At 41.5% G+C, this 26358-nt stretch overlaps 1 protein-coding gene across 1 annotated transcript; it reads left to right on the top strand.

The window, feature by feature from the left end:
* The first annotated feature begins 1530 nt into the window (after positions 1 to 1530).
* snrpb (small nuclear ribonucleoprotein polypeptides B and B1) lies at positions 1531 to 21239 on the top strand. The gene is made up of 7 exons (XM_072238706.1): positions 1531 to 1664; positions 6477 to 6628; positions 12514 to 12625; positions 14279 to 14431; positions 15081 to 15210; positions 17437 to 17559; positions 20957 to 21239. The coding sequence occupies exons 1-7, from the start codon at positions 1662 to 1664 to the stop codon at positions 20992 to 20994; spliced, it is 711 nt and encodes a 236-aa protein (XP_072094807.1). The 5' UTR covers positions 1531 to 1661; the 3' UTR covers positions 20995 to 21239.
* Positions 21240 to 26358: the final 5119 nt, after the last annotated feature.

Below are 26358 nucleotides of genomic sequence, written 5' to 3'. Positions count from 1 at the left end.
GCTCTACCTCTAATTCAAAGCAAACTCGTCACCAAACTTTGAGATCTGGAGCCAACAACTCTTTCTGCAACTGAATGCAATACATAACAATGGGAAAAAGAAACTATGAATTCTGGTAGGAAGGTACATTTTATATATAACACAGTTAAGTTAAATAAGTAGTGCAAAAAAAATTGAAATAAAGAAGTAGTGAGGTAGTATCCATGGGTTCAATGTCCATTCAGAACTCAAATGACAGAGGGGAAGAAGCTGTCCTCGAATTTTTGAGCGCGTGCCTTCAGGCTTGTGTACCTCTTTTCTGACGGTAGTAATGAGCACAAGGCATGACCTGGGTGATGGATGCTTATCTTATTTCTGCAGCTTATTTCGATCCTGTGCAGTAGCCCCCTCTCCCATGCTAGACGGTGATGCAGCCAATAAGAATGCGCTCCTTAGTACATCCGTAGAAATTTACGAGCGTCTTTGGTGACATACCAAATCGCCTCAAGCTCCTGATGAAACATTTCACTATCCTGGACCCAACATATCGTTGTAGTTGCATCGATATGTTGGGCTCATAAAGATCCTCGCAGCTATTGACACCCAGGAACTTGAAACTGCTCACCCTTTCAGAATAAACTCTTCTCGGGCTTCCAGCCGGGGTACAAATTTCGATTTTAATTGATGTTTTAATGACAAACTCGGCTACCTTCATCAGGAATGATACCTGGGCTTGTCTCGTCGGGTGATATATATAGATATCCCTGTCGCCGTCCCTCCTGATTGGTTAGTCCTCATCCAATCAGGTTTCCTCTGACCCACCTGTACCCGGCTTGAAGCCCAAAAGATAAGTTGATTCGTCATATACGTAGGGCAAGCACTAGATCCTTTATTGTCTACCCTTTCCACTTCTGCTCCCTCTATGTGGACTGGTGTATGTTCCCTTCTCTCACCCCCTTTGACCCAACGACGCTAACCGATTTTTATTGTTGCACTATAGAAGCATCCTGTCTGGCTGTATCACGGCTGAGTGACCGCAAAAAAGAAATCTGCAGAGAATTGTGGACACAACTCTTAATTCTGCATTCTGTTGTTTTACCTTATTCCTGTACTACTTCAATCAGTCATGCAAGAAAAGCTTTTCACTATACCTTAATACAAGTGATGATAATACCGATTCCAAAACCTCTCTCTCAGCATTGTATCTGTGACATTGACACAGAGGACTGTGGGATCGATTCATTGTGTATATTTTAAGGAGGTGATCAGTAAGGGAATGAAGAGTTGTATAAGAAGGGGATTTGAGGAATGTCGAATGAGCCACGATCCCTATTGAGCGGCACAACAGACTTCGAGGAGCTGAATAGCCTCCTTCTATTCTGACATTTTAAGGGAATCTGAGGACAGGTTTGCGAAGGACGTTGCCTCCTGCATTTAAAACAGTCCTGGACACAGACCCGGCTCTTCCAGTCGCGACTTCGACCTCCTCCTCCCGCCACCGGCCCTCGCCAGTATCCCAGGCTGCTCCGCGCGTAGCGAGTTTGGGGCTCGCCGGCACGGCGCACGCGCAAACTTCCGGCCTCGGCGCGCGAACTGGTACCTGCGGCCTTTCGTAGGAATTTTTTGCTTTCCCTTTCTCGCTCTGCAATCCGTTGGGTTGTGCGCCCATCCCGCCCGCAACCATGGTAAGAAGGCTCGATGCCCTGCCCCGGCTCCCCGATAAACGATGCCCGAAGTGTATTGCACACACAGCCGGTGCAGTTATTCAATTTTCGGAGTTGGCAGCCTGCGGCCTAGAACCCGGGCTCTTGAAGCGATGAGGGACGGGGACGGGTGGGGTAGTAGTGGGAGAGGGGCTGTGAGCGGGTGGGGGAGAGAGAGAGAGACTTTCGGGGCTGTGGCTGAAGAATGTGATAGAGGGTCTGAGGATCGAGGTGGGTGAGTGGAAATGAATGGGAAGTTAGAGTTGAGAATGGGAGAGGACTGAGCAGGCGGGGGCAAAGGAGTGTGAATGGGGCTGTGAGAAGAGGGGTATTGGGGAGAGGGACGGCGGGGGTGGTGAGTCGGTGGAGCCTGTACATGGCTTTCTGACACCGGGGGGGGGGGGGGGTGACTGCTGCAAAACACAATGGCTATAATAAGAGTGATTCCGAGGGTTTAGTCTCTCTCTCTCTCTCTCTCTCTTTCCTAGTATGAAACTTTGGAATTGTACTCATTTGCACAGTAAAGAAAACAGATTTCACCAGGGGTACAAATTGGCCTGGTTTCATTTAAACTGTATGAGAAATAACAAGTCTGAACTCCAGTTTAGGGTTGTGCGTAATGGAAATGGGTCCTTTGGCCCAATTGATCAATCAAGATTCATGTCTAAGCTAAGCAAAACACACAAAACACTAAGCACTGTAGTCCCATTTGCCTGCTTTTGGCCCTTATCCTTTCCATTTACCTGTTCAACAACCCTTTAAATGACCCCTCAGGTTCTCATTGAATCTCTCCCCTCTCGCCTTACACTTATAACCTCTTGTTCCTAATTCCACAACCCTGGGGGAAAAGATTGTGTGCATTGACCCTATCTATACACTCCTATGAGATCACACTGGATTCTATGCTCCAGTCAACCAGCTCCCCTTCTCTCGTCTTGGCAATCTTTCCTATGGCAGGTGACCAAAACTCAACACAGTGTTCCAAATGCAACCTCATTAACATCTTGTACAATTGCACATAACATCCCAACTTCTATACTCAGATTAATGCATGCCAGTGCCAAAATCTGCCTTCACCGCCCTGTCTACTAGTGACACTACTTTCAGAGAATCATGCACCCGTGCTCCTTGGTCCTTCTGTTCTCCAACACTCCCCAAGGCCCTGTTGTTGACTGAATGTCCTATCTGGATTTATTTTCCCAAAATGCAACAACTTCTCAGCCCGCATATCCAGTTGGTCAAGAGATCTCTAATTCATGATAACCATCTTCATTTGTCAAGGACAGCATCTGTTTTGGTGTCATCTGCTGAGTTACTGATTGTGCCTTGTACTTCTTATCCAAGTCATTGTTATAGATGACAAATAGTAATGGTCCTAGCAGTGACACCTGGGGAGCACCACAGGTCACGGGCCTCCAGTCTGAAAAACAGTCTTCCACTATCAATCTCTGCTTCCTACCATCAAGCCAATTCTGTATCCAATTCGCTAGCTTTCCCTGGATCCCAAGTGGATAAAAGCTCTCACAAAAAGCATTAACTGTTCAGACTGAGCTTCTGGTTGATTGCTTCTGTCATTTTCTTTCATCTCCACCCATATTTGCATTGATATTGATAGCCAACAGGCAGCGTTCTTGCTGTTGTCCTTTGTAGCTGAACATTGTGATGGGGAAGGTGACCAGGACTTGGGCTTCCATTGCTGGAGAGCAGAACAAGGTTTACTAAAACCCATGATCACACAAATGTTCTTTTATTGTGGGGAGCAAAAACTGGTGGTGGCTAATTTTAGTTAATTGGTTGCTTCATTGAAAGAGCTTTTTATATATATATTAACGATGCTTTCAACAAAATACACTCAGGTGTTTTATTATTCTTAAATGCTAGTGAAGGAGAAACCTAATTTTCTGTAAAGATTGTCTTTAAATTATGACAAATTTCTGCCTCTCATAGTTTGGCTTGTGTAAATTAAAGCTCTGCCAGAGTTCTTTTATTTCTGCTAATAAAATATTTTAACCCATTTCCCAAATATTAAGTGAAAGCAGTCTTCATAGTGGTTAGTTAGAGGGTGTTTAGGAATAATATAATTTGGCTGTTCTTTTATAAGAGAATTTAAACTACCTGAGCACAAAATTGCATTACAACTGGGTGTTCAGAAGATGCCATGGTCATTTTGCTCTCTTACCTATCTTTGGGTATGATGGGAGAGAAGATTCCCCTCAACAGCCAGAGCATGACATTGCAGTTGGTTATACAGTTAGGAGATCTTTGAGGTGGTGGCTAGGTGCCTCTGCAGTGCCAGCGTCACTAGGCAACGGGGAGTGAGGAGGTGAAAAAGATTAAAAGATCTGCACAGAAATATAATATAAGTCTTGCGAGACCATGGATCTGTGCCTGGAAAGCCTTCATTCTCCAGGGCGCAGGCCTGGGCAAGTTTGTATGGAAGACCAGCAGTTGCCCATGCTGCAAGTCTCCCCTCTCCACGAGACCAATGTTGTCCAAGGGAAGGGCATTAGGACCCATACACCTTGGCACCAGTGTCGTCGCAGAGCAGTATGTGATTAAGTGCCTTGCTCAAGGACACAACACGTTCCCTCAGCTGGGGCACGAACTCATGACCTTCAGGCCACTAGTCCACGTGCCCACTACACAGAAATATAATGAGTCAGGAAAGAGATTAGGAAGCTGGACCTCAAAGTTAGTGCAGATGAATGGAGAGTTTGTGTTGGAGAAAGGAATTTGGATTCTGGAAAAACAAAAGCGTCATTTGAATTTGATGGTATTGCGAGGATTTAAACTATCTTGACATTGGAGGCCTAGAAGATAAAGGTAGAAGTCAGAATGTGAAATAGTTAAAAATACAGTGGATTCCAGTTAATTAGGACACATTGGAGCCAGTACATTTTGGCCCAATTAAGCGGCTGTCTCAGTCAGCCAAAGTTTCATGTAAATAATTTATAAAGTATAAAAAAGACAAACTACTATATAACTGAGTAACAAACTGTATTTAAGTGATATTCAGAACAAATTAGAACACTATCAAAACAACTACAGTGCTCTAGAACTGTGTATTAGTTCCTAATTGTTCTTTTGATTGATTATAAATGAACAAAATCAGCACAGGTACCTAGTGCAGACACCGACTGTCTTCATTAAATGCTTTTAATGATTATATCCTCCAAATCCTCATTTTCATTGTAACATTCAAGATGTTTATTGATACTTTCAAATTCTTTGTGGTTCCCAACTTGTCGAAGTAGTGAAATTTTTTAATATTTGCTCCTGGATGGTTTTGGCATCTCCAGGTCTGAATGCTTGAAACTGCAGTGAGCAAATCAGTTCTGAATTGTCTTACTGACTATCAGTGACAAAAATCACTGCTTTTTGAACACAAGCGACACTATTTAAAAACTGCTCACTCTAAGCACAGTGTAGTGCACACGACTGACGCTAGTTAGAAACTTTTCGGCAACAGTATGTCCCAATTAAGCAGCAAGGCGTCCCAAATAAACAAAGGGAAACCCAACTATTTTCTCTATTTGATTTTGTTCTTTACAAGTTGTTAACCGATGGCCCACATTAACTGAAATCCACTGTAAATATAAAAGGAGTTTGCCTAAAGTTACATAACTAGATGTGTGTGACTAAAAGAGGTAGCAATCACATATGCTACATAATGAGAGTAAACAGAGTTTCCAGCTGAAATCGAAAGGGTTTGTAAAAGAAAAGGGAGCTTTGGCCATATTGGTTAAATTACAGTTGTGAAAAGGAGCGGAAAAAAATCATGGTCTACATGGGAATAACACAATTGTGTGAAACACTGGAACACAATGTTAATTATAATATGGCTAGTCAAAGAGTAAAATGGCCTTTGGAACATTGTCAAAAGGGAATCACCCTGTTTTTTCTATCCCATAAATTGTTTGCAACAAATGTAGAATATTGGATCATAAGAAGTGTGACTAACTTACTGTATACCCTGTTACGCTCCTCGACACTGGTCAGGGAACAGCTTTGCCCCAAGATTGAAGAGCTGGCAGGTGGAGAGGAAAGCTGTTTGGGGTGGGACCTTTATGGAATATGGTAAGAAAGAGAATATAGGCACGTGTGCTTATTAAAACTTTGAAAGACAAGCAGCGGATTCAAGGGCAGATTGGGAAAGATTTGGGAGTTTTATCATAGTGAAGAAAATAGTAATTTTAAGTGGTACAGTCGACGTTTCAGGCCAAGACCCTTCGTCAGGACTAACTGAAGGAAGAGCTAGTAACCTCTTACTAGCTCTTCCTTCAGTTAGTCCTGACGAAGGGTCTCGGCCCGAAATGTCGACTGTACCTCTTCCTAGAGATGCTGCCTGGCCTGCTGCGTTCACCAGCAACTTTGATATGTGTTGCTTGAATTTCCAGCATCTGCAGAATTCCTCCTGTTTAGTCGTTTTAAGTGAAGCTTTCATCTTATTTAACTTTCAAGCTTGGGAATTCAATTGCCAAAATATGGCAGAACACAAGGCATGATGGTTATAAAAACTTGCATATATAATAAAATCTGTATTACTTTGCTTTTAAAGTTATTCTGGTTAAGGATTGTTGGTTTAAATATTACTGGCTATCATTGCCTTGGTGTCTGTTGTTCTTTAGCTAAGAGTGACTCCAAAGCAATACTAGTCACTGAGCTATGATCAGCGGAAATCAGTTTTGAGTCTAAACTGGGTAAAGTGAAATCTAGTACTGCTTATAAGCTAGAAAAGCTTTGAAATGTCTGTATGGTGTAATGACCATTTGCTGTAATAACTTCTCTCATCAGACGGTGGGTAAGAGCAGTAAGATGCTTCAGCATATCGACTACAGAATGAGGTGCATCCTTCAGGATGGGCGCATCTTCATTGGAACCTTCAAAGCATTTGACAAACACATGAACCTTATCCTATGTGATTGTGATGAGTTCAGGAAGATCAAGTAAGAAGTTTAAAATTAATTTCTATATGGAGAGGAAGAATATTTGCTGTAGTTTTGTTACTGCGTTACAGTATTCTGAGAGACATCCTCCTGTTGTATATTATGAAGATGGTGATTACTGGCTGGTTTATACTGAGCCTTCATGCCCATTAAAGCTTTATAAACTCCCAAGTAGTTTCCTAACATTGCTTCTTGTATAAGGCTACCCAGATCTTTACAAAAAGTACATTTAATAGTGTCATATCATTTAAGCAACCTGCTTTTTATTGTTTAGAAATAGTTCATTACCAATATTATGCTCCATTTCTATAGTTTGTTCTTATTCACCTAACCTGTCTCATACCTTCACAGTTTACCATCTCGCTTAGCATGTATCATCAGCATATTTGGTTACATTTGACTTGATTTCTTCATCCAAATTGTTTTAAATAGCTTGCCAATTTGAAAATGACCCTCTAATCCCCACTTTATTTACTATCAGTTACCTAATCTTTTATTCAAGTTAATATGTTAATACCTATGCACACACCTTGTGCAATAACATTTTATTTGAAACCTTTTTGGTGTATTTTGGAAATTCAAATACACTGTATGACTGTATGCATTATTATTCCTAGTTATATTTATCAAACTTCATAAGCATGTTTAGGCTGTATGATTTTGTAAGTGTCCTTTTTAATAAAGAATTACATTTTTTGCCAATAACAGATAATTGACTTAAATGAGTTGTTGGTTCTGCTTTCTCTCCGTCTTCTTTCTTGAATTACCTTTTTTGAATTTCCAATCCAAAGTCTAGAGATTTGCATCTACTTTCTACAGCCAGCTCTTTTAGAATCCTAGTTCTGGGAATTTTTATCTTTAGTCCCATTTAACTTGTCTCGTGCTTCCTCATTTTGGTATTTTGGTGGTTGAGTTTATTCAGTACTGAGGTATATTTTTGGCTACTATGGGTTAGATGGGGACAGAAAAGACAAAGTAGCAAGTATGTTAACCATACTGCAGCCTTGGCCTCTGGTCTTCTTTGACTTCAGTCTCTCCCTCCTTCTCTAATGTCTCTTCCCACATGAAATTGCAAGGTCACATTCACCACTGGTAACTAAAGTGGGCTTGCTACTTTGTTGCAGTAGGAGAAATTATTTCCTTGTCCCCACCACCCCCAACAATTATATGTCCTCTTCACTTCTCAGTGATGAGCCCTGGGGTAGAGAAACTTCTCTAATTCACCTGAAATTGTGCTTCCTGAATCCCTGTTAGCTCATCTTTGACAGCTTTACTGTATTATTTCTATAATTACTGATTTGCTTAACTAATCTGGTTGCTTGACCGGATGTGCAATTCGCTAGCTTATCCATTCACCGGGTAGTCACTCTAGACCAGCGGTCCCCAACCTTTTTCGCACTGCGGACCGGTTTAATATTGACTACATTCTTGCCGACCGGTCGACAAGGTGGGGGGGAGGGGGGTGTTCAAGTTCAACAGTGCGTGACAGGGAATGAGGAAAGATGCGGCTGACTCATATTGTTTCATGTCGCCAAATCATATTGTTTCCTCGCGGCCCAGTAGCACATCTTTGCACCTGGTGGTTGAGGTCCACTGCTCTAGACCCTGTAGACTATGCAGGATGGGATGCTTGGACTCTGCTAATCTGTCAGAATTGCTCCTTATTCCAGCTCAGAGGTAAACTAGTTTTTTTTCTGTTGCTGCAAACTGCCACCTTGTATCCCTCCACTTTGTCTCCCTGGCTCCCATTAAGTGTGAGAACTGCTTGTCACTAAGATTGAGCTAATTTGATTAGCAGCCTCTGTTTCTTCCCTTCCATGTGTTAATTGGGCCAAACCTGAAGTTCTTTCCTATCCCTCACGCATCTCCAGCTCAGAACTTGCATTTAGTTTTCCTCCTTGGTTCTCCTCATGCTTCCCAAACTTATCTTTTCAGATTCTTCTATATTCCTCAACCTTTGGCGGTATCAACTGAAATATTGTCATTTGAATGCCAGCATTAACTGCAACCACTGATCTTCCACTGTTTAAATTGCAGCACTACTTGTGCAATGCCCGGTAAATTCTCCTAGCTAAGCAATCATTCTCGACCACAGATTCCTTTCCCTAGTCACTGACTCCATTTCTGGCAGCTGAAAGGTGGGTGTGGGGGTGGGACATTGCTTTTCTGCAACTTGTGCATGGGAGAGGGGAAGCAGGGGGCTTTGGGTTTCTAACGTTTTTATTGTCAGTCATTCTTTGGGGCTGTCTTCTGTTTTCGTGGATATCTGCAAAGAACAAGAGTTTCAGGATGTATATTGCATACCTTTATCTGATACTAAATGGAACTATTGAAACTTAAATGTAGGTTTACTTTGATGGATTATGGATTGCTGCATTTACCACAAGCAGGTCATCCCTGATAATAAGGGGCAGCACAGTAGTGTAGTGATTAGCACAATGTTATTACAGTACCAGCAACCTGGGTTCAATTCCACTGCTGTCTGTAACGAGTTTTTATGTTCTCCCCGTTACCATGTGAGTCTTCCATCTGGTCCTCCCACAATTCAGATATGTATGGGTCAGTTGGTCACATGGGTGTAATTGGGTGACACAGGCTTGTTGGGCTGGAAGGAGCTGTTACTGTGCTATATCTAAATACTTTTTTAACTGATATGGTATTAGTTGCATTTAATGATGCAATTCTAAACTAATGATTGAAATAAAGTTAAAATAGTGCCTTATTATTTCATACCTAAGCCTGATTGTGTGTGTCCATGGGGCTTAAAAGAGTCCTGTAAAATTATGTAAACCCAGAAAGGTATCTATTGGCCTAGAGGGCTTAGTCACAGCTAAATGTGTGGGTGTGAGGTAGCTACCAATGACGATTAAAATAATGAGTTATCACATTTAGTACTAGTACTAGATTATTAGTACTAGACACAGCTTAAACAAACAAAGAAAATTCAATATTTAATGTTTTTAAATGAGATTTCTGAAGCGAAGATATCATTTCGTGCAATTTCATTACAGGCCTTCAACATCATTTAATAATGATCTGGATAATGCACATTAGTAGAACATAGATACTTTTCATCACTGGTCCCCAAATTGAATGATTTTCTTGCAATAGGTGACTGGGCCTGAGTATGAAAAATGTACATATGTGGTTTGCTAGAGGTAGCCAAGCACTTGCAGCTGTACCCGAAGAGTCACTATTGGTTTGTTTTCTTGTGTTATCTGTAGTCTTTCCTGCCAGGGTCGTTGTCAGCGCAAATCCTTAATACTTTTAAGAGAATTCTCATTTCTGCATGTGCCTTATGGATTAGGATAGTTTTGATTATGTTGGAGTCATAGAGATGTACAGCACGGAAACAGGCCCTCTGGCCCATTTAGTCCATGCTGAATCCATCTAAGCTGCCTACTCCCAAAGATGTGCACCGGGACCATAGGCCTCCATATCCCTGCTACCCATGTACCTATCCAAGCTTCTCTTAAACATTGAAATTGAGCTTGCAAAGTGTTGGTAGCTCATTCTACATTTTCACGACTCTCTGAGTGAAGAAGTTTCCCCTTATGTTCTCCTTAAACTTTTCACCTTTCACCTTAAGCCATGACTTCTGGTTGTAGTCCCACGAAACCTCAGTGGAAAATGCCTGCTTTCATTTACCCTATCTGTATCCTCATAATTGTGTATACCTCTATCAAATCCCCTCTCAATCTTCCACATTCTAAAGAATGAAGTCCTAACCTATTATATCTTTCCTTACAACTCAGGTCCTCCAGACCCAGAAATTTCCTTGTAAGTTTTCTCTGCACTCTTTCAACCTTGCTTACATCTTTCCTGTAGGTAGGTGACCAAAACTGCAGACAAAACTCCAAATTAGGCCTCACCAATGTCTTGTTCAACTTCAACGTAACATCCCACTTTCTGTACTCAATACATTGATTTATGACGGCCACTGTGCCAACAACTTTCTTTACGACCCTACCTACCCATGACACCACTTTCATCATATTATATACCTGTATTCCCAGATGTCTTTGTTCTATCACACTCCTCAGTGCCCTACTGTTCATTGTGTAAGACGTACCCTGATTGGTTCTACTGAAGTGCAAAACCTCGCACTTGTCTGCATTAAATCCTATCTGCCATTTTTTAAGACCATTTTCCAGCTGATGCGGATCCCTTTGCAAGCCATGATAACCTTCCTCACTGTCCACTATAACCCCAATCTTGGTGTCATTTGCAAATTTGCTGATCCAGTTAACCACATTATCATCCAGATCATTAATGCAGATGACAAACAACAAAGGACTCAGCACCAATCCCTGCAGCTCACCACTAGTCACAAGCCTCCTGTCAGAAAGGCAACCCTCTATTACCATTCTCTGGCTTCTCCCACAAAGCCAATGTCTAATCCAATTTACTACTTCATCCTGAATGCCGAGCGACTGAACCTTCTTGACTAGCTTCCCATGGGGGACCTTGTCAGATGCCTTACTAGATCCATGTAGACAACATATACTGCCTTGACTTCATCAACTTTCCTGGTAACTTGCTCAAAAAGCTCTATGACATGACCTAATACGCATGGAGCCATGCTGACTATCCTTAATCAGTCCGTATCTATATAAATACATATATATCTGGTTCATTAGAGTACCTTCCAATAACTTTCCCACAACTGATGTCAGACCTGCCGACCTATAATTTCCTAGTTTCTGTTTTAAGCCTATTTTAAACAGCGGAACAACATTGGCTGTCCTCCGCTCCTCTGGTACGTCTCCGGTCACTAAGGATGTTTTAAATATCTCTGGTAGGGTGCAGGGGAGCACCTTTTCAGGCCCTAGTGATTTATCCACTCTGATTTGCCTCAGGGTAGCAAACACCTCTTCCTCTAATCTGTACAAGATCCATAAAGTTGATGCCGCTTTGCCTCACTTTTGTAGATTGTGCATCTGTCTCCTGAATAAATACAGATGCAGATAATGCACTTAAGATCTTCCCTCATCTGTTTTGGCTTCCCACATGAATTACCATTCTGGTCTTCCAGAGGACCAATTTTGTCCCCAATAATCCTTTTGCTCTTAACATACCTGTAAGATCCCTTAGGATTCTCCTTCAACTTGTCTGCTAGAGCAATTTCATGCCTTCTTTTAATTAGCCTTCATGATTTCTTTTTTAAATGTTCTCTTGCATTTTTTGTACTCCATAAGAACCCCATTTGTTCCTACCTATCCCTGCGATGCATCTCCTTTTATCTCTTAACCCAGACCTCAACATCTCTTGAAAACCAAGGTTCCCTACACTTGTTTCCTTTAGCTTTTATATTGACAGGCACATACAAGCTTTGTATTCTCAAAATTAAATTTTTGAACATCTCCCACTTGCAAGTATGCCTTTTCCAGAAAATAGCCTATCCCAATCCACACTTGTCAGATTATTTCTGAGACCGTCAAAATTGGCCTTTCTCCAATTTAGAATCTCAACCCACATGCAGACCAGACCTATCTCTTTGCATATCTTCTTTGGAACTAATGGTGTTGTGGTCACTGGATGCAAAGTGTTCCCCAACACAAACTTCTGTCACCTGCCCTGTGTCATTCCTCATAGCAGATGTAGTATCACACGCTCTCTTGTTGGGACTTCTACACACTGATGAAGGAGACTTTTCAGTACACATTTGACAAACTCTATCCCATCTGGTCCTTTTACAGTATGGGATTTCCAGTCAGTATGTGGAAAGTTAAAATCATCTACTGTAGCAACCTTATGTTTCTTGCAACGTAAGTGATTTAATAAAATTGAAGGCATGGCCTTGCTACACTTACGAGATGTGGAAATAGTTTAATTATGAATCTTTAGGTTGTTCGAAAACTAATCCTTTTGCTATCCTATATCAGGCCAAAGAACTCCAAACAACCTGAGCGGGAAGAGAAGCGGGTTCTTGGACTAGTCTTGCTACGTGGTGAGACATTGGTTTCCATGACAGTGGAAGGACCTCCTCCAAAAGATGTAAGGATCTTCTTTCTAGGCTCTGGGGATTGGATAATTCTAGTATAAATAAGAATGATCCCGATTTTCTAAGGAAATGCTCAGTTTGCACTCTCAGTTAACATGATTTCCAAATGGTATTGTATTTACTGGTGATTCGGAGATGTGCTATAAGTAGTGGCTGTTGCAATTATTTAATGTCTTTAAAGAAATGTTGTGGAATATTTGAAGCCAAGAAGCAAGCTATGAGTCCATGATATTACACGGTAGATATTAGATGCTACATGGGTAGAGTATTGGCTGATTGGCAGGAGGGAAAGAGTGCGAATAAAGGGAGCCTTTTCTGATTGGCTGTTGATGGTTAATGGTGTCTGCAAGGTTCTTTTTACGTTGTATGTCAATGATTTGGATGACGAAATTGATGGCTTTTATGGCCAAGTTTGCAGACAGTACAAAGATAAAGTGGAGAGGCAGGTAGCGTTGATGAAGCAGGGAATCTGCAGAAGGACTTGGACAGATTTGGAGAATGGGCAAGGAAGTGGCAGATGGAATACAGTGTTGGTAAGTGTATGGTCATGCACTTTGGTAGAAGGAATGTTTTCTAAACAGGGCAAAAATTCAAATTCTGAGGTGCAAGGGGACTTGAGAGGCCTCGTGCAAGATTCCCTTAAAGTTAACTTGCAGGTTGAGTAAATGCTGAGGAAAACAACTGCAATGTTAGCATTAATTTCAAGAATATAAAAACAAGGATGAAATGCTGAGGCTTTATAAGGCACTGGTGAGGCCTGACGTGGAGTATCGTGAGCAGTTTGGGCCTTTATCTAAGAAAGGATGTGCTGACATTGAAGAGGGTTCAAAGGAGGTTCATGAAAATGATTCTGGGAATGAAAGACTTGTCATATGAAGAGTGTTTGATGACTCTGGGCCTTTACTCACTGGAATTTAGAAGAATAAGGGGAGATCTGATTGAAACCTATTGAATGTTGAAAGTTCTAGATAGTGTATATGGAGAGGATGTTTCCTATAGTAGGGGAGTCTGGGAATAGAGGGCACAACCTCAGAGGGATGTCCGAGATGAGGAATTTCTTCAGCGAGAGAATGTTGAATCTGTGGAATTTGTTGCCACAGGCGTTTGTGGACGCCGGGTCATTGGTGTATTAAAGGCAGAGGTTGACAGATTCTTGATAAGTCAGAGTGTGAAAGTTACGGGGAATAGGCAGGAGAATGAGGTTTCAGTGTACCCGTGACAATAATTCACCTTAATACAATGTGCATTTACTCATCCGGAGTAATATATTTTTTAATACTGTCCCTGTTGATCATAGTCTTTGCTAATACAAGTGTGTGTGAGAGGGGTAATGCATTGTCACAGTGCACTGAGCCAGTTTATAGTGGTGAGAATGCTGCAGTGGATTGAGGTGGAGGTTGATGTCAACTGAGGATCAATTTGAGAGGCAACAACAGAAGTGTGTCCTGGCAGTAAAGCACCGATTTAAAACATTTTATATCAGTGTATATTTGGTATCATGCTCTTTGGCCCATTGTGTGTACAACTTAAAATCTGTGGGGAGAGGAATTGGAGGTGGCATTGAATATTAGAGATTTTGCTAGATTTGGATTGTAGCTGTTCACTTGTTCGGACATCTTGGATTACACGTGCCTTCTTAATTGCAGACTGGAATTGCTCGCGTGCCTCTTGCTGGTGCAGCCGGAGGTCCTGGTATTGGTCGAGCAGCGGGTCGTGGTGTCCCTGCTGGAGCACCAATGCCACAGGCTCCAGCTGGGTTGGCAGGTCCTGTCCGAGGAGTAGGAGGACCATCTCAGCAGGTGCGAATCTTCCTCACTGTCGTTCTCTGTCATTTATCTACTGCAATGCTTTAATTTTCTTTGACTGGTCTGTACCCAGATATTAAGATGCCAGAGTATGACACAGTAAACTAGTTATTTAACATGGTTGCATCTTCCGTATAAAAGACTCTGATTGACTTGTGCTGAGAGCAGTGACTTGCCTGCCCTTGCTGATTTTGAAACCGAAGTTTATTATTTATCCCTTAATTAGTTTTGTACATCATTCTGTCCCTATAGCAACGATTATCGTGCATCGTACTATACCCTTACAAAGGAATATATTAATATGAACTGAAATTTATTGCTGGGAAATTATTTTCCAGTTTAAATTAGTTGCACATTAGTCTAAATAATTACTGATTACAAAATCTGCCAGCACTTTTTTACGGTGTCCTTGATATATCTTGGCTCTTTCCGTTGACTGGAAAATTTTCCACTGAGTACATTATTTATGCTGCAGATTACAAGTACAGGAGTCTTATGCCTTATGTGAACTAATCTCATGATAAGAATAGCTACAGAAGTGGCTGTGCATCATAAATTTGTCAAATCTGGCAAATTTGGGATGTGATATTTACAGTGGTCAGAAGTTGGTGTTTATTGATGCTGTTCATACTGGTATAAATAGGTGATGACACCCCAGGCACGTGGAACAGTTGCAGCAGCTGCAGTTACATCCAGTATTGCAGCAGCACCTCAACAGTACGGACCGGGCCGTGGAGGCCCACCACCACTGGGCCGAGGAGCACCACCACCAGGTGAGAACGCAACACACTGACGGCAATGTGATGGTACACTGGAGCTTACTGGAGGGTATCAGGACAGTTTGTTATAAGTATACTGTATTGACAAACTACAACAGAATCAAGCTGTCAACCTTTACTTTTATTACTTCATAGTTTCTTTCTTTTCCACCTGCTCTTAGTTGGCGCAAGATTTGCCCTATCTGAACAAGGGAAAAAAAACTCTGAAGTCCAGTCGGTGAACTTTGTGAATAGTTACTGTATATGTTGAGTAACACTGAAAGGTTCAAATAGTAGCTCTGCACTGCTGCAGAAGATCTGATGCGGTAAATCAACACTAAAAATGTACTTTAGTGCTTAAATTTATGATTGATGCCCCTATGGTAGGAAGCTGCTTATTAGGAGCTAAATACTCAAAGCTTTGATTTTTGCCAACGGTCACATTGGTGCAGTTATGGCTTCTCACAGAACGTTGTAGCTGATTGGTCTTTGTGTCTGTTTAAACATGGATTTTGTTTTGCAGCCTAATCCTGCCTTTCAGCACCAGGTCTATGACCTGTATGCCCCAGCTTTTTATAAATACGTCTCAAACGCTGGAGGAATGCAGCAGGCCAGGCAGTATCTATGGAAAGGAATACACAGTCGACGTTTTGGGCAGAGACCCTTCATCAGGACTGAAAGGTTTCAGCCCAAAATGTCGATTGCTATTTCTTCTCATAGATGCTGCTTGACCTGCTGAGTTCCCCCAGCATTTTGGGTGTGTTGCTGTGGATTTCCAGCATCTGCAGAATCTCTTCTGTTTATAAATACGTACTCCTTTTTCTTTCTTTACCACTCTTCCCCATTGTCAGATCCAGACCCCTGACATTGAGTTTTCCTCATCTTCCTTTGAAAACTCCCAAATCTGTTGAATCTATGCCTCCAAGCAACACACACAAAATGCTGGAGGAATTCAGCAAACTAGGCAGAGTACAATGGAAAAGCTGATGTTTCGCGCCGAGACCCTTAATATTTTTCCATTCTAGCTCTTGCTTTCCAAATTTCATTTTTAATGTCTACTGTGTCATGCTTTTGCTGTCCAAAGCAAGCTGCTTTTTTTTTGCTGAATCTTATCCATTTGAATTTAAGAGGACTATAGATTTGGCGATCCACATTATTTCAGGGAACATTTGTACTAAACACCTTGAATGCTTCCCATCTCTGTTCTTCAAATGGGTGTATGCTGTTCACTTCTGAAACAATTTTTATTCTAGCAAAATTGGCTTTATGCCAACTTAAAACTTATGTTCTTTTTTATCTTTTCCATAACCATGCTGGACAAACCAAATGATTACTGCTATAAAAATGTTCTCCCACTTCCAACATGCTCAACTTCATTCCCTAAAACTAAATCTGGAATTACAACCCCTTTTTTTTTCTGCGTTCTGCCAAAGTTCTTTATGAGTGCATTTTTAGTATTGGGATAGACTGGGTTAATTCTGATTATAACTGTCCTAGTGCTTTTCTTTTGTTGTTAGTGACTTAGTTAAAATGCGCTCTTCCCTTGCACTAGTATTGTTCACTTGATTTGTATTCTTCAGTTGCACATAAAGTCTCATGTGATGGTCTTTCACATGTAATTTCTCATGTCTGTGATTGTTGAACAAATGTTGTCAACCTCTCCTGTAATCCCCTTTGCCATCTCATTTGTGAGTCTAATGCTTCTAGTTGTGACCCTCTCCAAGCCATGTTTCCATGAGAGAAGGTATATTTCTGTGAGTTTATTAGTGCCATGAATTCATCTGCCTTATTCACTATTCTTCTGGCATTTATATACATACCATCAAGCAGGGTCAACTCCATTTCTTTTCCAATCTTTCGTTCCTTTGCCTTCCTTTTTACTTTTCCTTCTTTCCATTTCTGGTTTCACTTCTTTCTGAATCATTGGTCAACAGCCCATCACCTAGGAAATCTAGTTTAACTCCTCTAAGTAAAACTACCCATGTCCAGGGCGAGTATGGTGCAGTTTGTCTGATCTGTACAGATCCTACCTTTCCCAGATGCCCTATTGCCCCAGGAAACTAGATCTCTCCCTGCACCTTCTCTCGGTCAGTGTATTTGTTTACGGTGTACGCAGATTGGTCACCCTAGTGTGAAAGTGGCATTCCATGGAACTGACCTCTATGCTTTTTACTAGGAAGAGGAGAGTGACTCATTGCATTTGTGCTCAAGTCTCTAACATTGTATGTAATTGATTTGCAGGTATGATGGGCCCTCCTCCTGGTATGCGGCCGCCTATGGGACCACCTATGGGAATGCCTCCTGGCCGAGGAGCACCAATGGGAATGCCACCAGGAATGAGACCACCACCACCAGGAATGAGAGGCAAGTTTGGGCTACTGTTTGATTCGGATCTGAAATTATTATCTACAGACTAATAGAATATATCCAAATTTAATTCCCCAGCTGGCCTCATAGCTAGTTATGACACTAGGCAAGCAACTGGTCATAAATTCAAATCTTTCAGCAGCAAATTGTGAAATAGAATTTAACACCTGGGCATTTGTAGGCAAAAGCCAAAAAATAGCAATGAAAACCTGGTTTGTCATTAACTATCCTCATTCATACGGAAACTTCTTTCTGAGCCAAACCTGATGAGTGGGCATTTATGTTAGCCCTAAATACTCCAGAAGTTGATGTGTTATATGTTGATCGTGGGGACTTATTGGAGTTAGGGTTAACCGTGCTCTGTGGCTGCTTGCACTACCTTTCAGCTATCCAGCTGCTCTGAGATAACATGGAGTGTAGTAGTTACAGCCATGTCAATGTCATTTTTTATATATATATATACACACACACACACACCATCTTGTTTCAGAGGTTTGTCTCCCATTCACGTTAAATTTTTTTTTGTCATAATCTCTTTGGGGGTTGAAGTTCTGCAACTTTAATAGCCAGCCTTTCTCACCGTTGAACGTTTAACCAACATTCTGTAAAATTACAAGATAACTTTCCGATTTCAATATTCTCTACCCTTGCATATTATAGCAAGTATGCCATTTGCTGTCTTCACCACCCTATCTTCATATAGTTTGACTTTTGGGCAGCTATCAACTTGAGCCCCAGTCTGTCACTTTATCAATGGGAGTTTCTGGGGGCAATTCAGAAGGCATAAGATAGATAAATTCCAAAAAAGAGGGAGGATGAGGCAACCGTGGCTGACGGGAAATCAAAGACAGCATACAGCAAAAATTAGTGAGAAGCTAGAGGATTAGGAAGCTTTTAAAAATCAACAGAAGGCAACTGAAAAAAAAGCCATAAGGAGAGAAAAGATGACATATGAAGATATCAAAAATGATTTTTTTTTCAGATATATAAAGAATGAAAGAGAGGCAACAGTGGATATTGGACCACTGGGGACGCAGTAATGAGGGACAAAGAAATGGCAGACAAACTTGGGTACTTTGCAGCTGTCTTCACTATGGAAGGCACTAGCAGTATGTGCAAAATTCAAAAGCATTTGGGGGTAGGAGTGAGTGAAGTTGCTATTACCAATGAGAAGGTGCTTGGGAAGCTGAAAGGTCTGAAGGTACATAAATCACATGGACTACACCCCAGGTTCTAAGTGAGGTAGCTGAAGATATTGTGGAGGTATTAGTAATGATCTTTCAAGAATCACTAGATTCTGGAATGGTTCTGGAGGACTGGAGCATTGCAAATATCACTCCACTCTTCAAGAAGGGAGGGAGACAGAAGAAAGTAAATTATAAGCCAGTTAGCCTGGCTTCATTGATTGGGAATATATTGGAGTCCATTATTAAGTATGAGGTTTTGAGGTACTTAGAGACGTGATAAAATAGGCTGAAGTCAGCATGGTTTCCTTAAGGGGAAATCTTGCCTGACAAATCTGTTGGAATTCTTTGAGGAAGTAACAGGCAGGGTAGACAAAGGGGAGTCAGTGAATGTTTACCTGAGTTTTCAGAAGGTGTTTGACAAGGTGCTGCACATGAGGCTACTTAACAAGAGTCCATAGTATTACAGAAAAGATACCAGCATGGACAGAAGATTATCTGACTGGCAGGAGGGAGAGAGTCAAAATAGAGGGGGCCTATTCTGGTTGGCTGCCGTTGACAAGTGATGTTCTGTAGGGGTCAGTGTTGTGATTGCTTTTCATATTAAATACCAACGATTTGGGTGACAGAATTGATGGATTTGTGGCCAAGTTTGTAAATAATAGGTGGAGGGGCAGGTGGTGTTAAGGAATCAGTAAGTCTGCAAAAGGACTTGGATAGTATGGGAAAATGGGCAAAGAGCTGGCAAATGGAAGTGAGGGAAGCTTATGGTCATGCAATTTGGTAGAAGGAATAAAGGTGTAGATTATTTTCTAAATGTTATAAGATTCAAATATCAGATGCAAAGATATTTAGGAGTCCTTGTGCAGGATTCCCTAAAGTTAACTTGCAGGTTGAGTCTGTGGTAAGGAAGGCAAATGCAATGTTAGCATTTATTTCAAGAGGACGAGAATATAAAGTAGGGTGTAATGCTGAGGCTTTATAAGGCATTGGTCAGACCGCACTGGGAGTATTATTAGCTGTTTTGGGCCCCTTATCTAAGAAAAAATACGCTGGCATTGGAGAGGATCTGGAGGAGTTTCACGCAAATGATTCCAGGAGTGAAAGGGTTAATGTATGAGGAGTGTTTGCTGGCTCTGGGCCTTTACTCGGTGCAGTTTAGAAGAATTGGGGGGAGGGGCGCGATCGCATTGGAACCAGTTGAATATTGAAGGTCCTAGATAGACTGGATGTGGAGAGGATGTTTCCTGTAGTGAGAGAGTCCAGAGGGCACAACCTCAGAATAGAAGGACATTCATTTAGAACAGAGATTACAAGGAATTTCTTTAGCCAGAGGGTGGTGAATCTCTAGAATTCACTGCCATGGACTGCAGTAGAGGCCAAGTCATTGAGTATATATAAAGCAGAGATTGATAGCTTCTTGATTTGTCAGGACGTCAAAGGTTATGGAAAGAAGACGAGAATGGGGTTGAGAGGGTTAATAAATCAGCCCTGATGTAATGGTGGAGCAGAATTGATGGGCCAAATTTTGCTCTTATGCCTATGATCTTTATACCTTAGCACTCAGATTTGAATGCAGTTAGCCACTTGCCTTGGATCTTTAGTTAATGTTTATTTAAACAATGGCCCATTTTGATAGTGTCTACCATCCTTCCTTCATCAAACTTGGTAATTACTTCCCCCAGAAAAAAATCTTACCAAAATCAGGATTTCCCCCTGCAATGCCATGCTGATTATCCCTGACAACCCCTGTCTTTCCAAATGCATATCTCTTCAAATTTTTGCCAGTAATTTCCATGGAACTGGTTTAAAGCTCAACAGGCTGTAGTGATCCCTACCTTACCTGTGGCTAACAAGTTACCTGTTGTGGCCCCAGCTATCTATTACCACCAACGTGGGATAGATCACATCTGATCCTGGGGATTTATCAGTCCTGTGCATGCCATAATGTTTAACATGTCCCCCTTTGTAATACTGACAAAACAATTCCTGGTTCAGAATCCTGTAAATCAATCCTGGATGCACACTCCAGTTAAATTGTTGTCACTCGCCGTGCCTATACTTATGTAACTTAGCAGACTATTGTTGTACATATTAACTTCCAAATGTAGGTTCAAGCTGAAAATGCCCTGTTCTGATATTATCTCATTTTTAATTAAATATGTATAAATCAGATGCAGTGGGTTCTAATATGTCTAACTCACTTTCAGGTCCTCCACCACCCAGTATGCGTCCACCAAGGCCGTGATAATGAAACCAGGAAGATACCAAGGTTAATAAATTATACCCATCTACATGGGAACATTTTTTGAAGAAGAGATATTCTAAGCAAAGACTTTTCAGATCATGCTGCTTTGACAGCTGGATATTGCAATACGATTGCTAAATTTTCTGGGACTTTTTGTAAGTAGAATGGCAGAACTGTTGCCCGGTTGGAATTTGTTTGATTTGTATTGTAATATTTTACATTTTTATTAAAATGAGTAAAGTGAAGGTTGAATTTCTGACTTTTCTTTGAGTGCCACCGTAATTCTACAGCAAGATGGACAATTGGAAAATCCTCTTGAGGGCTGTTGTAAAAAAAGTTTGTTTTTGTTTAGCCATACACATATCTTTAGTTATGCATGGGATAATACAAATGTGCAAGTTTATCAGCATCCTTTGGTTCTATTCAGCTTACTGCTGAACAGGAACCCAGAAATTTCTTTATGTGAATTTAGTTCTCATTTCTAGTTTTGCATTCAAGAGCATAATTTGCATGGTCATTTTATTTATCTCAGAAATTCAGTTATAACCTGGTGTTCAAATATTTAAAATTTTCATTTCTTTTCAGTTGAAATCAAGCTTCAATTATGAAAATACAGGCACCCTAAACCCTGTACTCTTGTAAATTTGTTTTGGTTCAGTATGCCATGGACCACAATCCCTTTGTTAAAAGTTCTCATCAAGTCTGCTGTCTCATGTTCCTTGCTGCTGCTTTTTTGCTGAACTCATTTCAGAGAATTCTTTTTCTGATCCACTGGAAATATTTTTAATATCAGCCTCCCTTTCCAATCTTACTGGTTTTAAATGGAGAATGTTTACATTTGAAGTGGTTAAGGCAGATAGTGCACCTGACTGAAATAGAAAACATAGAAACTTAGAAAATAGGTGCAGGAGTAGGCCATTCGGCCCTTCGAGCTTGCATGATCATGGCTGATCATCCAACTCAGAGCCCCACCCCAGCCTTCCCTCCATACCCCCGATCCCCGTAGCCACAAGGGCCATATCTAACTCCCTCTTAAATATAGCCAATGAACTGGCCTCAACTGTTTCCTGTGGCAGAGAATTCCACAGATTCACCACTCTCTGTGAAGTTTTTCCCTTTATCTTCAAACTCTGACCCCTCGTTCTGGACTTCCCCAACATCGGGAACAATCTTCCTGCATCTAGCCTATCCAATCCCTTCAGGATTTTATACGTTTCAATAAGATCCCCCCTCAATCTTCTAAATTCCAACGAGTATAAGCCTAGTTGATCCAGTCTTTTGTCATATGAAAGTCCTGCCATCCCAGGAATCAATCTGGTGAACCTTCTTTGTACTCGCTCTACGGCAAGGATGTCTTTCCTCAGATTAGGGGACCAAAACTGCACACAATACTCCAGATGTGGTCTCACCAAGGCCTTGTACAACTGCAGCAGTAACTCACTGCTCCTGTACTCGAATCCTCTTGCTATGAATGCCAGCATACCATTCACCTTTTTCACCGCCTGCTGTACCTGCATGCCCACTTTCAATGACTCGTGTATAATGACACCCAGGTCTTGTTGCACCTCCCCTTTTCCTAATCAGCCACCATTCAGGTAATAATCTGTTTTCCTGTTTTTGCCACCAAAGTGGATAACCTCACATTTATCCACATTAAATTGCATGCCATGAATTTGCCCACTCACCTAACCTATCCAAGTCACCCTGCATCCTCTTAGCATCCTCCTCACAGCTAACACTGCCGCCCAGCTTCGTGTCATCCGCAAACTTGGAGATGCTGCATTTAATTCCCTCATCTAAGTCATTTATATTGTAAACAACTGGAGTCCCAGCACTGAGCCTTGCAGTACCCCACTAGTCACTGCCTGCCATTCTGAAAAGGTCCTGTTTACTCCCACTCTTTGCTTCCTGTCTGCTAACCAATTCTCTATCCACATCAATACCTTACCCCCAATACCATGTGCTTTTAAGTTTGCACACTAATCTCCTGTGTGGGACCTTGTCAAAAGCCTTTTGAAAATCCAAATATACCACATCCACTGGTTCTCCCCTATCCACTCTACTAGTTACGTCCTCAAAAAATTCTTTCACATATCTATAAAAGCTTTTTACAGTCAGTTTTTATGTTCCCTGCCAGTTTTCTCTCATAATCTTTTATCCTCTTCCTAATTAAGCCCTTTGTCCTCCTCTGCTGGACTCTGAATTTCTCCCAGTCCTCAGGTGAGACACTTTTTCTGGCTAATTTGTATGCTTCTTCTTTGGAATTGATACTATCCCCAATTTCCCTTGTCAACCACGGGTGCACTACCTTCCTTGATTTATTCTTTTGCCAAACTGAGATGAACAATTGTTTGGAAGATTTGAAGCAATGAAGGTTCAAGTTCAATGAAATCATTGACTGATGGGATTGAATGTCTTGTGTGTTGATCATAAACATATTTTTGTTGCAGTCTTAATTAAGAGTTCCATTTTACTTGCACTGTTCTGCACTTTGATTCCTGCCATGAGGGCACAACCTTGTACCTATTTACAGTATCCCAGTAACTTGTGCATTCTCCTTTACTCATGCACTTTATAGGTCAATACAAGGACACTCTTGTCATACTGGAATATATCCCACCTAAGAAGGGGGTGATGAGAAAACACCATGAGACCATAAGAGATAAGAGCAGAATTTGGCAAATTTTCCCGATTGAGCCTGCTCAGCCATTACATCATGGTTGATTTATTATTATCCCTCTCAACCCTATTCTCCTGACTTCTCCCTCAAAACCTTTGATACCCTGATTAATCAAGAACCTATCAACCTCTGTTTTAAATATACACAATGACTTAGCTTTCACAGTCGTCAGTGGCAATGAATTCCACACATTCACCACCCTCTGTCTAAAGAAATTACTTCCATCTCCATACTAAATGTGCCCTCTGGACAATGTTGCCTTGAGTCAGTGGACTGGGCTACGTTGGGGAACTTATCTGAGGACCTGAATGACTACACCAGGGTCATTGCAGACTTATTTAAAATAGCTGTGCATGAGTGTGCCCCCACAAAGTCATTCAAGGTTTTCCCCAGTCAGAAGCTCTGGATGAACAATGAAATCTGGAATCTGCTGAGAGCATTCAAGTCTGGAGATGCTATGAGAGGTGTAGGTATGATCTCCGGAAAGCCATCTCTCGGGCAAAGTGGAGAATCCAGACTAGAATTAAATCAATGGGAGGTGCTTACGAATGTCATAACCTCCTACAAAGTTAAATCTTATGACACGGGACAAGCTCAATGCCTTCTATGCTGGCTTTGATCACCAGAACAGGGAGGAACCATCACACACCCCTATGTCTCCTGATGATCCTTTGGTTTCAGTATCCTAGTGATTATGTGTGGTCTACCTTCAAGGGAGTGAATCCAAGGAAAGCATCTGGTCTGGACAGAGTACCTGGCTGAGTTCTGAGGACTTGTGCCGACCAAATGGCTGGTGTATTCAAGGATCTCTTCAACCTCTCCAGTGGTGTGTGGTATCCACCTACTTCAAGCAGGCTTTAATTGTACTGGTGTCCAAGAATAGCATGCCAACTTGTCTAATTGACTATTGCCCAGTGGCACTTACATCCACAATGAAGAGGTGTTTTGAGAGTCTGATGTTGAAGCTTATCAGCTCCTGTCTGAGTGGCTATTTGGGTTCATTCCAATTTGTCTACAGAAGCAACAGATCTACAGCAGATGCTATCTCGTTGGTTCTTCACACAACTCTGGAACATCTAGACACAATGTTGCATACATCAGGATGCTCTTTATTGATTATAGCTCGGTATTTAACATCATCATCCCCTCAAAACTAAGCAGTAAACTTCAAAACCTGGGCCTCACTACCGACTTGTGCAATTGGATCCTGGATTTCCTTACTTGTAGACCCCAGTCAGTTCAGATTGGCAAAAACATCTCCACAATCTTCATCAGCACAGGAGCACCACAGGGATGTGTACTTAACCCCCTTTTCTACGTGCTTTACACCTAATACTGGCTAAGTAGAGCTCCAACACCATATACAAATTTACTGATGACGCCGCTGTTATGGGCTGGAGGTGGTGATGAATCAGCATACAGGAGGGAGATTGAAAACTTGGCTGAGTGGTGTAAAAACAACAACTTCTCTCAGGGAACTGTCAGGAAAGAGAAACCGGCAGTCCATGAGCCAGTAATCATCAGGGGTGGAGAGGGTCAGTAACTTTAAATTCCTGGGTGTCACTATCTCAGAGGACTTGTTCTAGACAATCGTATATATATAATTGCGAAGAAAGCACAACAGCACTTCTTCAGGAGTCTGCTGAGATTCATCATGTCATCAAAACCCTTGGCAAACTTCTATAGATGTGTGGTGGAAAGTGTGCTGACCAATGCCGTTCAGCGGAAAATCCTACAAAAGGTAGTAGATTCGACCCAGTACATCAGAGGTAAAACCCTTCCAACCATTGAGCACATCTACATGAAATGTTGCTGCAGGAAAGCAGCATTCATCAAAGATCTTGCACTACCAGGTTCAAGAACAGCTATTACCCCTTGAACAAAAGGAGATAACTGCACTTATTTAAGGATGCTGTTGTTATTTGGTGCTTGTTATTCCATTATTGGCATTTGCAGAATTTACAGTTCCTGATGTTTACAATTTACAAAAGGTGTTCTGTAGATTAGCCAAGTGTGCCCACAGAAAAAGGAAATGTCAGGGTTGCATGTGGTGACATGTATGTACTCTGATAAATTGTACTTTGAACTTTGGTCCTAGACTCTCCCCCTATAGGAAATATCCTCTCCACATCCACTCTGTCTAGGCCTTTCAACATTTGATAGGTTTCACTGATATCTGCCCTCACCCCCCCCCCACCCTGCATTCTTCAATAAATTCCAGCAAGTACAGGCCCAGAGCCATCAAACACTCCTCATACCCATTCATTCCTGGAATCATTCTCATTAATCTCCTCTGGACCCTCTCTAATGTCAGCACATCCTTTCTTAGATAAAGGGCCCAAAACTGCTCACAGTACTCCAAGTGCGGTCTGGCCAATGCCTTAAGAAGCCTCAGCATTCCATCCTTGCTTTTATATTCCAGTTATCTCAAAATGAATCCTGACATTGCATTTGGCTTCCATACCACTGATTCACGCTATAAGTTAACCTTCAGGGAATCCTGCACAAGAACTCCCAAGTTCCTTTGCATCTCTGATTTTTGAATTTTCTGCTTGTTTAGAAATTAGTCTATGCTATTGTTCTATCTACTGAAGTGAATGACCATACACTTCCTGACACTATATTCCTTGTGTCACTTCTTTACTCATTTTCCTAATCTAAATCTGTCTTGAGTCTCCCTGCTT

This window comes from Mobula birostris, chromosome 2 (genome assembly GCF_030028105.1).
Source record: "Mobula birostris isolate sMobBir1 chromosome 2, sMobBir1.hap1, whole genome shotgun sequence".
Lineage (NCBI taxonomy): Eukaryota > Metazoa > Chordata > Chondrichthyes > Myliobatiformes > Myliobatidae > Mobula > Mobula birostris.
Note: the sequence above shows the minus strand (reverse complement) of the source record. Positions and strands in the feature narration are given on the sequence as shown.